This window comes from Culicoides brevitarsis, chromosome 2 (genome assembly GCF_036172545.1).
Source record: "Culicoides brevitarsis isolate CSIRO-B50_1 chromosome 2, AGI_CSIRO_Cbre_v1, whole genome shotgun sequence".
Taxonomy (NCBI): Eukaryota; Metazoa; Arthropoda; class Insecta; order Diptera; family Ceratopogonidae; genus Culicoides; species Culicoides brevitarsis.
Genome location: NC_087086.1, coordinates 33,504,533 through 33,520,977, shown reverse-complemented (window position 1 = coordinate 33,520,977; position 16,445 = coordinate 33,504,533). Strand labels below are relative to the sequence as shown.

Genomic DNA, 16,445 nt, shown 5'->3' with positions numbered 1-16,445 from the left:
TTTGAACATTAATGTTCTAAAAATTTTTAAAAAATTTGAAATTTTGACATTTGTCATTCTTTGAACTGTCAAAATAATGACAGATGTCAAAAATTTTCGATTTTTGAACAGTAAATTGACTTCTTTTTTCCATTGAAATGTAAAAAATATTCTACAAATTTTTTAAAAATTAAAATTAAATAAAAATTTTGACATTTAAGATATTATGAACTGTCAAAAATGACAAATGTCAAAATTTTTTAAATAAAAATTTCGATTCATGAACATTCTAGTAGTAAATAGGTCTCAATTTTAATTGAAAGTTGTACAAAACGAATAGCAAAATGTTCATTATTTTAAATTTAAATAAAAATTTTGACATCTGTCAAATTTTTTAAATGTCAAAATAGTGACAGATGTCAAAATTTTCGTTAAAATTTAAATTTTCAAATATTTTTAAAATAATTAAAATTCTAAAAATTATTTTTTTTTTGAAAAAAAAAATTAAATGTTGTTCTTGAAACGTCAAATTTAAATGACAGATGTCAAAATTTTAACAAAAAATTAAATTATTGAAAATTTTTTAAAATTTTTTTTTAAATTTTCAAATAAAATTGTTGATTTAAAGTATTCTTTGTTAAAAAAAAATATTGAAAATTTGTAAAAATTTTAAACTGTCAAAATTTTCTATAAATTTAAAAAAATCGAGACATCCTATTCTATCTTGTTCTATCTTCATCTTCTTCATCATCATAAGCAAAACATCACGCTTCATGCGTTCCAAATTTAGACTGACGTAATTTTATATGTAATTTGTGTTTTTTTCCGCTTTTTTCTCTTTATTTATATTTTTTTTCATCGCGTAGAAATTTTACACATCGTCGTCGTCGTCACATTTTTTGTTTTTATTAAAAAAAATTAAAATTTTATTCACGGTTGTCAGCGATGCGAAAACGTTTAAATTTATTTAAATAGAAAAAAAATGTGATGAAAAACAACAAATGATTTATTTATTTATTTAAAGCGATCGCGAATCAGACTTGCTAATGACTCGTGATCTCGTGCTGAGTCAAAGTTTGGCTTTGAAATATTTTTATTTTTTTTTTTTTTTTTAATTTTTCATCACAATCGAAATTGGCGTGTGGAAGTCAATAAACGAACGTTTCTTTGATGTTTCGAGAACAAAAAAAAAATTAAATCTAAATTTTTACGCATTTTAAAACGATTCAATGTCTGTTTTTACGTCAAAAATACGTTTTAACATTGAAAATGTTTACGTGACGACGATAAAAGTTTTTTTTCTCTTTATAAATTTAAAACCTGCGTTCTGTTAGTTTTTTTATAGCACAAAATAAACATTTATGCTCGAAATTTATGTTTGCTTTTATGAGATCTGAAGCATAATTGTGATTTAATGAACAGCAGATGCGAACATTTTTTCGCCTAAATTAAAATATTTTTGTAAAATTTTTACAGGAAATTAATGTTTCCGCGAAAAACATTTTTTATCATTAATTTTTGACTCAAATTTGTAAATAAATTAACGACACTGATTCAAATATTTTTTTTTTTGTAATAAAAATCGACTAAAGACCATTAATTTTGCACTCTTTAAATAAATACGCATCTTTATTGATTTTTTTTTGTTAGAAATTGTGTTATACAACAAATGGAAGCAATTAAATATTTTTTTCTTTCTTAATAAAATATATAAATTACATATAAAAAGCGTACATTTTATGCCTGCAAATCTTACAAATCTATAAAGGGGCAATAAAAATGTAGAAAAATATGGCACATTAGCCATTAAAAAAATTAATAAAAAAAATATATCGAGGAGGCATCAAAAATTAATTGCTTCCAGACTCCGAAGAACGAAAAAAAAATAAATAAAAAAAATAATTATAAAAAAAATATAAAAAAATGTGTTGTGTGTCAGTGTAAAAATGTAAAAAAATGCGTTTCCAAAAAATTTGTTTTTTTTTTTATTTTTTTCGATAAATAATATTTTAAAAATTATTTAAATTTTTTTTAGTCGAATTAACATTAAAAAATCACGAGAATTTCGTTAAATAAAAAATTTGTCCAAAAAAATTAAAAAGTGTGAAAAATGGAAAAAAAGCTACAAAATTGGCAATTTTTTTTTTTATAAATTTTTCTAAAAGTTTTTTTTTTGTATAAAAAGTAATTTTTGTTATCAATAAATATCAACAAATAAAATAAATATTTTTTTTAAATTAATAATAAATAAATAAAGCGAGACAAAAACATTGATATGTATTTTTTTGGTTGATATCATTTGTGAACTGTCTAAAAAAAATTGTCAAATTCAGGGGCTCAATTTTTTTTGGATGGTAAATTTTCGAAATTGGGGATGACTTGACTTGAGTTACCCTGATTTTGAGAATTTTTTTGCCCTAACGACATTAAATTAATTAACATTAATATTATATTCATTATTTTTCTTTTTAAATAATAAAATGGAGAGAACGTGAGAAATTATTTTTTTTCGAGAGATTTTTTTGTGTGTGTTTTGTAGTTTCTCTCATGTTTTTTTTTCTTAATTTTTTCTTATTTTTTGGTTTTGTTTTTCCTGCTTTTTCTTTCTTATCAAAAATTGAATGTCTCGATGATGAGAGACAAAATTTTTCAAAAATTATTCCTTAAAAATCTAGTTCTTACTTTTGACAAGCAAATTGGCTGAGGACTCAACTTGGCCAGCGGATGTCGTGACTCGGCATGTAAATTTACCGGAATCCTCTTCGTATGTCGTGGCAATTAAGAGAACGGCATTATTGCCTTCCAAGATCATCTGGAAAAAAAATTTAAAAAATATTGTTAATTAAATTATTTAAAAAATAATAATTAAATAATTTGTATTAACTTTTTAAATAATTTTCTTAATTTTTAAAAAATTATTTTAAATTCATTTTATTAAAATTTTTTAAAATATTTTTTTGAATTCAAAAATTTATTTTAAATGCTTTCAAAATCATTTTCAAATTTTTAAATTATTTTTAATTTTTTTTTTATTTTTAAAAATTATTTTAAATGTTTTAAAAATTATTTTAAATGTTTTAATTTTTTTTAAATTTATTTAATTATTTTTTAATTTTGAAAAATTCTTTTAATATTTTAAAATACTTTTTTTTAATTTAAAAAATTATTTTTAATGCTTCAAAAATTATTTAAAAATTTTTAAAAATCATTTTAAAATTTTTAAAAATTATTTTTGATTTTTTAAAATTTTTAAAAATTATATTTGATTTTATTAAAATTATTTTCTTAAATATTTTAAAATTGTTTATTTTTTAATTTTTTTTTTAATTTAAAAATTATTTTAAATGCTTTCAAAATTATTTTAAAATTTAATTTTTTATTTATTTTTTTTTTAATTTATAAAAATCATTAATTTAAGTTTTTTAAAAATTATTTTTTTAGAAATAAAAATAAATTACAAGGCGTCTCCATTATTTTTGTTGCCAATTTTCCGTAAATTAAGTAGACCACCCTTGAAATGCAACAAAAAATTATATCAAGACGACCATCTGTTCATGCTCGTTTACTTTACGTTTCACATGAAAAAACGCCAATTAAAAATTCGGCGTCGTAAATCTCTCTTGGCATCATTTTCATTAAAAATCTTTAATTAAAAGCCCAGAAGTTGCACATTAATCTAGCGAAAAACGGCATTTTGCAATAAAAATCGTTGCCAAAGCCGCTGATAAATTAAAAAGGACAGAAATATGTCAGAAACATGCTAATGATGATTTATTGCCTCGTCTTTCATCGAATTTCTCGATTTCTAAGCAAAATGTCATTAACCCGTAACTAGTCGATCTGTTTTCTCTCAAAATATTCAATAAAATTGTCTAATTCGCGGCATAATGACATGTCAATCATCGTTCGAGTGTAACAAAATTTACGTAAAATTAATTTTTTGGCAAAATTTCAACTTTTCTACCGTTATTTGGGGCAAACTCACCTGGAAATCGGGCGATTCGGGGATCAGAAGTCCATTGCGGTACCATTGCACGGAAACTTTTGACTTTGCCGTGATCATGGTTTTGAATTGCGCTGGACTTCCTTCTTCGCACGTGACATCCTTCAATGGCGTCAATTTTGGCAGAGCATCTGATGTCTCGGGAGCGACAACTTTCAACGTGGCGGTCGTGTTAACGGTTCCCGCGGGGTTTGTCAAGACACATTTGTAAGATCCTTCGTCTTCGGGGAAGGCCTCGGAGATTTTGAGGGTGTAATATTCGCGATCCTTCAACATTTGGAAGTATTTTGAGGGTTTGATGACTTTGTCGCCCTTGTACCATTGCGCTGTGGGTGCGGGTTTGCCGGAAACGCGCGTCTTGAAGAAAGTCGGTTGACCTTCGGAGACCTTTTGATCCTTAATTGGCTCGAGAATTTTCGGGGCAGTTTCCTTTCCGGGTGTTGTTGGCTTATCTTTCGTCGGAGATGTTGGTGCTTCGACATTACAAACTGCTTCGCAACGTGCCTCGCCTAAACTATTGACTGCAACGCACTCATATTTGCCGGCATCTTCTTGATAGGCCTCGATAATGAGCAACGTGTACGTATCTTGTTCCTCCAAAATCTTATATTTGATATTTGGCGTGACTTTCTTGCCATTCTTCAACCAATAGACATCGAGAGGCTTCGTTCCTGTGATGCGGGCATCGAAACGAGCCAATTGTCCAGCGGGAATTGTCGTATCTTGTGTCGTGCTGACGAAACTTGGGGGAATTTTGCCTCCAGCACCTCCTGCACGACGTTGTTCGACAACGAGATTAGCACTGCACTTGGCAGATCCGCCACGATTCTCGGCGACAACGGCAAAAACTGCCGAATCTTCGAGGAAAACTTGACGGATTTGCAAAACGCTCTTCGTGCCGAACGTGTGGATTTGGAAGTCCTTCGAGTTGTGGATTTGGAACTTTTCGCGGAACCATTTTACTTTGGGAATTGGATCGCCGTCGAATTCAACCTCGAATTTGGCGGGTTCGTTCTCGAACACGCGGCATGGTTGAATTTTCTTCGTGAAAACTGGCGGTTTCGAAGGTTTGACGGGACCATCAACGACACGTTCAGAGGTTGTTCCTTTGTGTTCGACCTCAGTTGTTTCGGTTGCGGTAATTTTGCGAGTAATTTCCTTGTCGCCTTTCACTTCTTTTTGCACTTGTTTGGATTTTTGTACGTGCACTTCGCGACCATGAACGCCAGATTCCGTGGATGGCTTCAATTTGGGCTTTTGAACGACTTTTGTGGTTGAAGTTGCGTTCGTTTCTTCCGTTTCTTCGGTTTCCTCCCTAAAAATATGAGAAAAATAATTTTAAAAAATTGAAAATTTCTTGACCCAATGCACATTTTAAAATTTTAACCCAGTTGACATTTTAAATTATGACCTCATTTTTTTATTTTTTTTAAACTTTAAAAAAAGATCTTTGAAAAAGTTGAAAATTTATAAAAAAAAATTTAAAATTTTTTAAAATTTCAAATAAAATCCCAAAGCACATTTTAATTTATTTTCCTAATTCGAATTTAAAAAAAAAGAAATTTGCATTGAGTTCAAATTTAATATCCTAATTTTTTAATTTAGAATGTGCATTGGGCTTAAATTTTGAAATATTTTAAAATATAATTTTTTAGCCCAATGCACATTCCGAATTTTAAATTGTAGAAAATAAAACATTTTGTGATCTGAAAAAATCTAAAAATTTGGAAAAAATGTCACAAAAATATTAAATTAAACCCAATACATATTCTGAGTTCTAAAATGAAGAAAAAAAAAATTCAAAAATAAAAAAAAATTATTTTTGAGCCCAATGCACATTCTAAATTGTTTATCTCCTTTAAAATTTGAAAGTTTTTCCTTTTTTTTCAATAAAAATATTAAAAACTAGAAACTTTAAACAAACAATTAAAAACAAAATTTTAAACAAAAAAGAGCTAAAATTCGAGATAATTGATCAAACATTAAATTTGAACCCAATGCACATTTTGAAGAAAAAAAAGCATTTAGAAAGCTAAAAATATAAAACTTTGAAAAATTGTTAAAAAATATTAAATTTGAACCTAATGCATATTTTGACTTCTTTGAATTGAAGAAAATTTAAAAATAAAATATTTTTGAGCCCAATGCACATTCTGAATTATTATTCTACTTTAAAATTTGATACTTTTTTGCTTTTTTCATTAATAAACTTTTAAATATTAAAGATTTTGAAAGAAAAATCCTCAAATATCGAAAATTTGAAAAAATTGTGCAAATATCAAATTTAACCCCAATGCAAATTTTCGAAATTTTAACCACGTGATAATTTTTTCTTCGAAAAACCTTTAAAAAAAGCTCAAAAACTTACAATTGCTGTTGATATTTGGCAGCCATGTCCTTCGCTTGCGTCGCCTTCAAGATCTGAGTTCCGGGAATCGCGTATTGATGATTTTGCTCGCGATTACGTTGCTCCTTGACAATTTGCTCAGACTCGATTTCGGCGATTTTGTTGTAATATTCGGAGCTCTTTTTCTCCTTGACAATTTGCTGCCATTCCGTTTCGGTTCCCTTGAAGTTTTTGGGCTTCAAGTGATCCGTCGGGATCTCGATGCCTTTCTCCTTGAGATATCTCTCGCGTTCCTCGAAGGTCTTCTCGAGCTCAGTTTCGACACGTTCCTTCTGGTATGGAACTAGATCGTAATCGTACCATGCTACAATTTGGGAGGAAATTGACAAAAATCACATGAATCACAGGGAAAATTTTGGCGGGAAATGAGAGACAAACTTTACAGAAACTATTTTTTGAGGTTAGTTTGCCACACAAAACACGAAAAATTAGTAAATTTTGGGTTCGTCGCTTGAAATCTTTCGTTTTGGGACCAATAAAATTGAAGTTTTTGGATTTTCACACGTAAAGCATTACCTTTTTCGACAATATTTACAAGAATCAATACAGAAATACCTCTAAAAGCGGTTTTTTGCACGAGCAAGCCTAATTTTTGATTCAACCCAGTCAATGTGGCTCCGTTCCTCAGGTTTTGATGCGGTTTCAAGTCGATTCCAGCAGAAAATCGGAAGGAAATGGGATTTTGTGACGGGAAAAGTTGGTTTTTTGGTACAAAAGTTTCATTTGGAATGTTTCGGAATGTAAATTATTGTAAATAAATGCATGTAAAATGTCCCAGGTTGTTCAATTTTCTCATCTAAATTTGTCTAAATGTTAATTTCTAGCCAAAAATGTGTTAAAGTAAGCGTGTTTCTGTGTGTTTACTCATATTTTTCTATACAAATTAGCGAAAAATGATGAAAAATTGCGTCTCGAGGGTACTTACGTCGTGGCGAGTTCTTCAAAACGTTGCGATAATCGTCGCTACGGGCGACAACCTTGAGTTCACAACGAGCCATAGCTTCGCCAACGGAGTTGCGGGCGATAACTTCAATCTTGCCAGTGTCATATTGACGCGTTTTGGGAATATCGAAGTGATACATGCCATCGTAGGTGAGTTTGAAACGTTGACCCTACAAGAAAAAATTAAATTTTTAATAATTTTTATTGAAATGAAGGAAAAGAAGACTTACGTTAACGACAGTGTGCCCATTGATGAGCCACATAACACGAGGACGAGGATGTCCCGTGACGCGACAACAGAAACGAGCCCATTCACCTTCCTCGACTTGGATGGAATCGGGATGGCTGACGAAAGTTGGAGCTGCTTTTGGTTTTGCTTCTTCGACAGGGGCTTCGGGCACTCTGAAAAAGGGTAAAATTGTTTGTGATTAAAAAATTATTCGAAAAAATCTTTAATATTTTTTTTAATTTTTCATAAAATTTGATGATAATAAATAATAATTTGAAAAAATTTATGAATTAAAAAAAATTAAATAAAAATATAAAAATCTAAAATTATTAAAATTATTTAATTTATAATTTTGAAAATGTGAAAAATATTTTAAAAATATTTAAAATAAGAATTATAATATTTTAAAAACCATAAACCAAAAAAATATTATAAAAATTTTGTGAACTCTTTCAGAAATTCATCAGAAATTAAAAAAAAATATTTTTTTTAAATGTTTAGATTTTTTTATAATTTTTAATCAAAGAATTTATTTCATAAATTTTATAAAATTTAAAAAAAATTATTTATAAATTTTTTTGATATACTTTGAGATTTTTTTCTTTGAAAATGCTTAAAAAAAATAAAAAAAAAATAATTAATTATTAATTATAAAGTTATATTTTTATTAATATTTTTTTTTTCATTTCAAAAATTCTTCAAAAGTTAAAATTTTTTTTAGATTTTTGAAAAAATATGAAAAAGAAAATTTTATAAATGAATTTTAAGAATATTTCAAATTTCAAAATTTTAAAGTAAAAAAAATTGAGATGTATTTTATTCTTTAGGCCGCTCCAAATTTTTTTTTATGTTTTTGTGCCCCATTTCAAAAGCCGAAAATCCAATGGGGCAAAATAAAAAAAAAGTTAAAAATTTCATCAAAATTGAGCATTTTTTGGTCATTTTCCTTACTTTTTCAAGAAATTTTTCAAAAATTTTTTAAAATATTGTTAATTTTTCAAATTTTTTATGTTGAAAATCGAAATTTTACATGAATTTTCTTCTCTAAAAATATTTCCTAAAAAATATTTTTAAAAATTTTTGACGGTTATTTTTATGAAATTTTTTTGTTAAAATTTTCAACTTGAAATACTTTTAGATCAATTTTAAATCAAAATTTTACCACAAAAACTACTAAAATAAAAAATTGTTAAAAATTTGATTTTGTGAAATTTTATTCATTTTGAAAAAAATGTTTTGGGACAAAAACATCGAAAAAAATTTGGAACGGCCTTAAAAAATAAAAAAAAATATATTTGTAAATAAATATTTGTAAATAAATCAAAAAATTTTAGAAAAAAAAATTTTAATTTAAATTAAAATTTTAATTTAATTTTAAAAAAATTTGTAAAAAAAATAAAAAAAATGTAAAATAATTAAAAAATTCTGTAAAATAATTATAAATTTTTATAAAATATTTGTAAAAAAAAAAATATAATTTTTTATAAAAATTCTTCAAAATTTCAAAAATATATTAATTGAAAAATTAAAAAAAAATCTACTTACTGTGACCATTGCGCTTCCATCTCGCGAATCTTGCGCATACTTTGCATGCCTTTGGGCAATTGCGAGTCATAGATAATGCCTGGCTTGCCTTGCGTCTTAATAACGGCACGCGTTTCATCCATGCCGTACAAATTGGTAGCGCGACAGAGATATTCTCCGCTGTCCTCCGGATAGACCCATCCAAAGTTCATCGCGACATAACCAAAGTCGTAAATTGGCGTAAATCGATTTTTGTATGGCAATGGACGTCCATTGAAGAACCATTCGACCTTCATATTCGGATCGCCAACCGGAGCCAATTGACATTCGAATTTCGTGGCTTGCATTTCGTGCAACTTGGTTTGATCTTGAATTTGAACAACGAAACGCGGCGGTTGTTTGCGATCTGGATCGAACAAATCGTCTTCGGTGAGGAAGATTTCTTGCGTGTATTTCTTGATGGTGGCTTCCATTTGCATCAAAGTATCGGATTTTTGCATTCCCTTGGGAATTTGGTTCTGCAAAACGATATTGGGGAGTTTCTTGCACGAAATATGCGATTTTGTGGTATCTTCTCCGTGATCATTGACCGCTTTGCAGACATATTCACCGCTATCTTCGGCATAAACGTACAAAATGTCAAGCGAAACGAAGCCAAGATCGTAAACGGTACGGAAACGATGTCCCGAAGGCAATAATTTTCCATTGCGGTACCATTCAACACGCAATTTGGGATCTTCTTTGGGCTCAACGCGACATTCCAAGCGAATTGCGCCGTTTTCGTCGACAGTTTGGTCCGACAAGAACGTCACAAACTTCGGAGGACCGAAAGTAGCATCCTCTTTTGGTGCCGCGGAGATTGGACCACGTTCCAATTCCTTCAATTTCTCGCCAGTCATGCCATCAGGCAGCTGCGAATCCGTGACAATGCCAACTTTGGACTTGCACGTGACCTTTGCCATGGTAGAAGCAGTTCCCCACTTATTTGTGGCGCGACATTCGTAAACGCCCGAGTCACGAGCATAAGCATAGTCCATGTCGAGTGCGATAAAACCGAAATCGTTCAACATGTGAACACGTGACCCGGTTGCGAATGGACGACCATTGTGGAACCATTCAATACGCAACGAGGGATCGCCCACAGGCTCGACGCGACAATCAAAGTGAACGGGACCTCCTTCCTGGATGTCAACGTTGTCTTTGAGCTCGACTGTGAAGCGTGGAGGATTTGGTTGTTCCTCATCTTGGGAGATTTCTTCGCGTTTATGCAACGTTTCTTCCAATTTTTGGATCGCTTCGGTGCCTGTACGGAAGCTGGAAGGCAATTGAGGCTCCATAATGATGCCTTGACGTCCTTTAACAGCAAGTTTGCAATTAACGGTTGCCTCGCCATGACGATTTGTCGCCTTGCACGTGTACAATCCGCTATCGCGTTGATAACAACCGGCAATTTCGAGGATTACGAAACCAAAATCGTTGATAGTCTTGATACGAGAACCAGACCAAAGGGCTTTTCCATTGTGATACCATTCGACACGCATCGAGGGATCGTTAATTGGCGTGAGTTTGCACTCGAAATGAGCCAACGAGTTTTCATTAATTGTCGCATCAGCGGGAGTCGTGATAAATTCAGGAGGTTTTCCGGTGTCATCATCCATGGGAGCTTGTCCGGGAGCTGCGCCCAAACCTTCGAGTTCGGCAATTTTATCGATTGTGCCTTCCATGCCCTTGGGGAGTTGCGATTCGAGAATGATGCTGCGTTTGCCTTGCACTTTCATGCTGGCTTGTGTTACAGCTTCGCCATATTGGTTTGTGGCACGGCACGAATATTCGCCGCTATCTTCGGGATAAACGGGCGAAATTTCGAGAATAACAAAACCGAAATCGCAGAAAGTACGGAAACGGGAACCGGCTTTCAAGGGTTTGCCGCCGTGGAACCATTCAACCTTCAAGTTGGGGTCGTCCGTGGGTGTTAAGCGACCTTCGAAGTGTGCGTTTTCGCCTTCTCGCAAGCTATCGATATTTGAAAGGGGTACAGTAAATACCGGAGCTTTGCCTGTTTTCTCGGTTGTGACTTCGTCGCGATGACGCACAAGGGAGTCTTCCAACGTTTGGATTTTCTCCAAACCGCCTTCCATGCCCTAAAATTGAAAAAAAATATTTTTAATAAAAAAAAATTTGAAAATTTTATAAAAATTTGATCTCTGCATTTGATACTCAAAAAATATAATTGTTTAAAAATAAGATAAAAAATATTTAATTAAATTTAATTAATTAAAAAAATTAAAGATAATGGTTTTGAAATATTTTTACCTTCAAAACATATAAAAATTACAAAAAATCATGAAAAATTTTTTTAAATAAAAATTTAATTTTGCAATTTTTTAACATTTTATTTTCACAGAAAAAATAAAAATATTAAATGTATGAAAAAATTTTATTTCTTAAAGAAAATCGTAAATTTTTAAAATTAATTTTTTAAAAGGTGATAAAAAATAAAATTTTTAAAAATATATGAATGCATGACAAAAAAATAAAAAATATTAAAAAAAAACAAAAAATGATAATTGAAATACTTTTTTTATGTACATTTTTTAAAGTATCCTAAGATAAAAAAATGTAATTTTTAATTAAATTTTTTAAAAGCTAAAAAATTAAATTATAAGTAATAAATTTAATTTTTTTTTAAATAAAAATTTAAAAAATAGGTTTTATTTAAAAAAAATATTTGAAATATATTTAAATGAAAAAATAAGGAAAATCTAAAATTTTAAAAATTAATATTTTTTTTAAAAGGTGATAAAAAATTTTTTTTTTTAAATATTTGAATGAATGAAAAAATGAATAAAAAAATATTAAATAAATAAAAAAACAAAAAATAAAGTAATATTTTATGTTAATTTTAAAGATTCGTAAAAAAATAAATTATTTAAAATTTTTTCAAGCAAAATTAATTGAAAGATAAAAAAGTATTGTTTTTTCTTCGACATGAAGGAGTAAAAATTTAAAAAAAAATAAACGATAAAAATTTTTAATTTTTTAATGCAAATTTTATGCATTTATGAAAAGTTCAAATAAAAAAACTTCTTAAATTTAATTTTAAGAATTCAATATTTTGGCAAATTTTTAAAAAGAGAGAAAAATTCGAAAATTTTAAAAATTTAATTTAAAAAAAATCCTATGCAAAAGTAAAAGTTTTCAATTTAAAAAAAAAAAATATTAATTTTTTAAGAAAAAATGTTTAATAAATTTAAATTTAGGTATTAAATTTATTTAATAAATTTAAAATAAATTTTTAATAAATTTAAAAAAAATTAAATAAATTTTAAAGAGAAAAAATTTTAATAAATTTAAAAAAAATATTAAATTTCTAAAAAAACATTTTTAATAAATTTTTAAGAAAAAAATTTTATAAAATTTTTGAGAAAAAAATTTTAATAAATTTTTAAGAAAAAAATTTCAATAAATTTTTAAAAAATATTTAAGAAAAATTTTAAATTTTTGATGAATTTTCAAAATAAAAAATAATAATAATTTAAATTAAATTTAGAAAAAATGAAAAGAAAAAATCTGTTCGAAAATATTTTTTTGAAATTTTTGTATCAAATGCAGAACTTAAATCCCTTTAATGTCACTTACCCGCGGAAGCTGCGAGTCCAAGATAAGATTCGCCTTCGACACACACTTCAACGTCGCCTTTGTCGTATCGCTGCCATACTTGTTCGTGGCACGACACTCAAATTCTCCCGAATTCTCCTCGTAACAGTACAAAATGTCGAGAATAACGATGCCAAAGTCATGGAAAGTCCTGTAACGATGACCATGAGGCAATTTCTTGCCATTGAAGAACCATTCAACGACCAAATCTGGATCGGTGACAGGCGTCAAGCGTGCTTCAAAGTGCGCCGATTGTCCTTCAACGAGTTTCGACACGTCGGTAATGTGTTTCGTGAACTTTGGTGGCTCTCCAACTGTCACTTGATCCGTTGTCTTTTGTTGATTTGCTTGCGATTCGAGTTCGCGGATGCGCGCTAACGAATCCGGTTGCAAACTGTCCAAATAAACGCCGCTCTTTCCGAAGCATTGGATACTGGCACGTGTGAAGTCCTCTCCGTACTTGTTGTAGGCATGACAAACGTATTCGCCGCTATCGTGAGATTGCACATAAGCGATGTCGAGCAAAACGTAACCGAAATCGGAAACGGGCTTGATGCGGGTTGAGTGACGAATTGGTACGCCATTGTGCAACCACTCGACTTTGAGATCGGGATCGTTAACGGGCACCAAAGTGCATTCAAAGTGAGCCGATTGACCGTCTTTCAAGCCAACCAAGTCGGTAATTTGGGTAGTGAAGCGTGGTTTTTGTCCTGCGGACTTGTCAACGCATTCGAGTTGGCAACTGATTTCGGCACGGCCCCATTTGTTGGTAGCGCGACACGAGTAGGTGCCGGTATCTTCGACCTTTGTGCCCAAAACTTCGAGGACACACATGCCGAAGGCGTATACGGTGCGTACACGATGACTTGCTTCGATGGGTTTGCCATTGTAGAACCATTCGACGACCATTGATTGATCTCCGGTTGGTACGAGAGATGCTTCGAAGTGAGCAATTTCGCCTTCGCTCATGTTATACAACGAGGTGAATTCGCTCGTGAAACGAGGAGCTTGACCATCGTCGGAATCTTCGGGACGAGCATCGGGGCGATTGAGAGCATCTTCCAAATCTTGAATCTTTTCAAGACCCTCGGCGCCTAAAAAAAGAGAAAAAATTTTGATTAAATAATTTTTTAAAGGCATTTTTGACATAATAAAATTTAAAATTTTTAAAATATAAATTTGAAAAAAATCAAACAAAATTATAAAAAATACAAAAAATCTGATTTTCTTTAAAAAAAATAATTTAATTATTTTAAAATTATTTTTTTATTTTTGAAATAATTTTTTGGTTCTCTAAAAGCCAATATATTTTTTTTTGAATAAAAAAAAAATTAAAATTTTTAAAATTAATTTTTAATTAATTTTAAACTGAATTTAAGTTTCTGCAATTTTTTTTTGAATTTTTGTTCAACAAAAAAAAAAATAATAAAGAATATTAAATAATATTAAATAAATAATAAAATATTAAAAACTTAAATTTACTTAAAAAATATAAAATAATTTTTTGTAATTTTTTGAAATGAAAAAATATTTAAAAAAAAAATTTAACTCTCATATTTTTCTTTAATAATTTTTTTTAAATGAATGATTAAAAATTATTTTTTTATTTTTGGAAAAAAAAAATTGTTGGTTCTTTTAAAGCAAATAATTTTTTTTTTAAATTAAAAAAGAATAAAAATTCCTAAAAGTTGCTAAATTTTTTTTCGAAAATAAATAAAACAAAATAAAAAATAAATTAAATTAAAGTGAAAAAAAAAATAAAATTGATTAAAATAATTTTTTTTCAAATAAAATGACAGTTTTTAGAAAAAATTTTTGACATTTTATAAATATTTTTGCTTAATTTAATTTACTTATTTATTTATTTTTTTCATTTTGAACTGCTAAAATTTAATCCAAACCATTTCAAGTAAAAATTAAAAAAAAAATAAAGAAATTTTGTCAAGGAACTTTTTGTCATTAAAAAAAAAATAGAGCAAAAACTTTTTTGAAATTTTTTTTTATAAATTTTTTAAAATACCTAATTTTTTTTTTAATTTTATGAAAATTTTTGAAAAATTTAAAAAAAATCAATTTTTTTAAAATTTTCAACTTTAATTTTGCCTTATTAAATTTTCAACACTTCAAATGGAGAAAAAAAAAATTTATAAAAAAAATTGAACTGTCGTTATAAAAAAGCCTTAAAAAACTTACCTTTTGGATGTTGTGTCTTCCAAATCAAGTTCTCCTTCGACGTGCAATAAACCACAGTACTTGTGAAAGCTTCTCCTGCCTCATTGAACGCCTTGCACGTGTAAATTCCTTGATCACGTTCATAGACATCCGTCAAATCGAGTGTCACAAATCCAAAATCGTTGGTCATCTTGAAACGCGCTCCATGCTCGAGCTGCTTTCCAGCGAAATACCACTCGATCTTGAGATTTGGATCGTCTTTCGGGATAACTTGTCCCTCCAAATGCAACGGCTCCGCTTCATTCAAATGGAATTCACTCGTAAACGGCACAATCCATTCTGGAGGTCCAAATTTAGTCTCGGGTTTGTCACTCTTGCGTTTCGAACGATCTGCCAATTGACGTTCTGCCTCTTCGACAGCATCCAATCCAGCCTTGCCTTGTGGATGTTGCGTATCCAAGAACATTGTTTTGTCTCCGGTGCATTTCAGGGTGCCCGAAGTTGAAGCAGATCCCTTGTTATTTGTCGCTTTGCACGTGTAAATGCCGCTATCCTCAGCATAAGCGCCCGAAATATCGAGAGCGCAGTATCCAAAGTCGTAAGTTGACTTGTAACGAGCTGCTGCTCCAAGGGGTTTTCCGTTGCAGAACCATTCGATCTTCATTGTCGGGTCTTTGGATGGCTCGACGTTGCATTCAAAGTGCACATTATCGTTCTCCTTGCATTCGACATTGTTCAAATGCGTGATAAAAACGGGTTCTTCGAAGACAATTTCAGCTGCTTCGGGTCTTCCAGGACGAGGAGCTTCCAAATCTTGGATTCGCGACAAAGCATCGGGATGCATGGTGTCACTCAAGAGATTTGGCGTCGTTCCGATCTTCAAAGCGCACGTACTGACAGCTTCTCCCAACAAATTCGTGGCTTTGCACGTGTAAATTGCCGAGTCATCAGCGCGCAAACTGTTGATCGAAAGTGTAACGAGTCCAAAATCGAAGGTACTCTTGATGCGAGTTCCCGTCGTAAGAGGAATTCCATTGTGGAACCATTCAATACGGAGATTGGGGTCAGCACGTGGCTCAACTTGAGCTTCCAAGTACACGTGTTGTCCCTCGATCAAGTTATCGTGCGATACGAGATGTGTCGTGAAGACTGGAGCTTGTTGCGGTTTCGTATCGACAAACATTTCGGGAACTTTGTTCATCGCGGCTTCCTTCAATTGAATCTTTTCCCAGGCGTCGGGCAACAAAGGTTCTTGCGCGATGTTGGCGCGACTCTTGACCTTCATGGCAGTTGAACTGACAGCTTCGCCTGCTTTGTTGATGGCTTTGCACATGTAAACGCCCGAATCTTCGGTGACGGTAGAGTTAATGTCTAAGGTTACGAAACCGAAATCGTGCGTGGTACGGAAACGACTTCCCATTTTCAAGGGTTCGCCATTGTGGAACCATTCAAAGTGCAAAGATGGATCGCCAACGGGCACGACACGAGCTTCGAAGCGGGCGTGTTGTCCTTCCCATAATTCGGCGGGACCT

At 30.6% G+C, this 16,445-nt stretch overlaps 1 protein-coding gene across 16 annotated transcripts in view; it reads right to left on the bottom strand.

The window, feature by feature from the left end:
• Positions 1-16,445, bottom strand: part of LOC134832002 (titin) — a 127,724-nt gene that overhangs the window by 91,986 nt on the left and 19,293 nt on the right. For all 16 annotated transcript variants that reach the window (XM_063845861.1, XM_063845862.1, XM_063845867.1 and 13 more), the window contains exons 10-17: positions 14,935-16,443; positions 12,724-13,835; positions 9,106-11,225; positions 7,562-7,733; positions 7,315-7,501; positions 6,351-6,693; positions 3,965-5,297; positions 2,662-2,791 (exon numbers count right to left, since the gene is read on the bottom strand). In XM_063845861.1, coding sequence (XP_063701931.1) covers positions 2,662-2,791; positions 3,965-5,297; positions 6,351-6,693; positions 7,315-7,501; positions 7,562-7,733; positions 9,106-11,225; positions 12,724-13,835; positions 14,935-16,443 — 6,906 coding nt within the window. The remainder of the gene's footprint in view (positions 1-2,661; positions 2,792-3,964; positions 5,298-6,350; positions 6,694-7,314; positions 7,502-7,561; positions 7,734-9,105; positions 11,226-12,723; positions 13,836-14,934; positions 16,444-16,445) is intronic.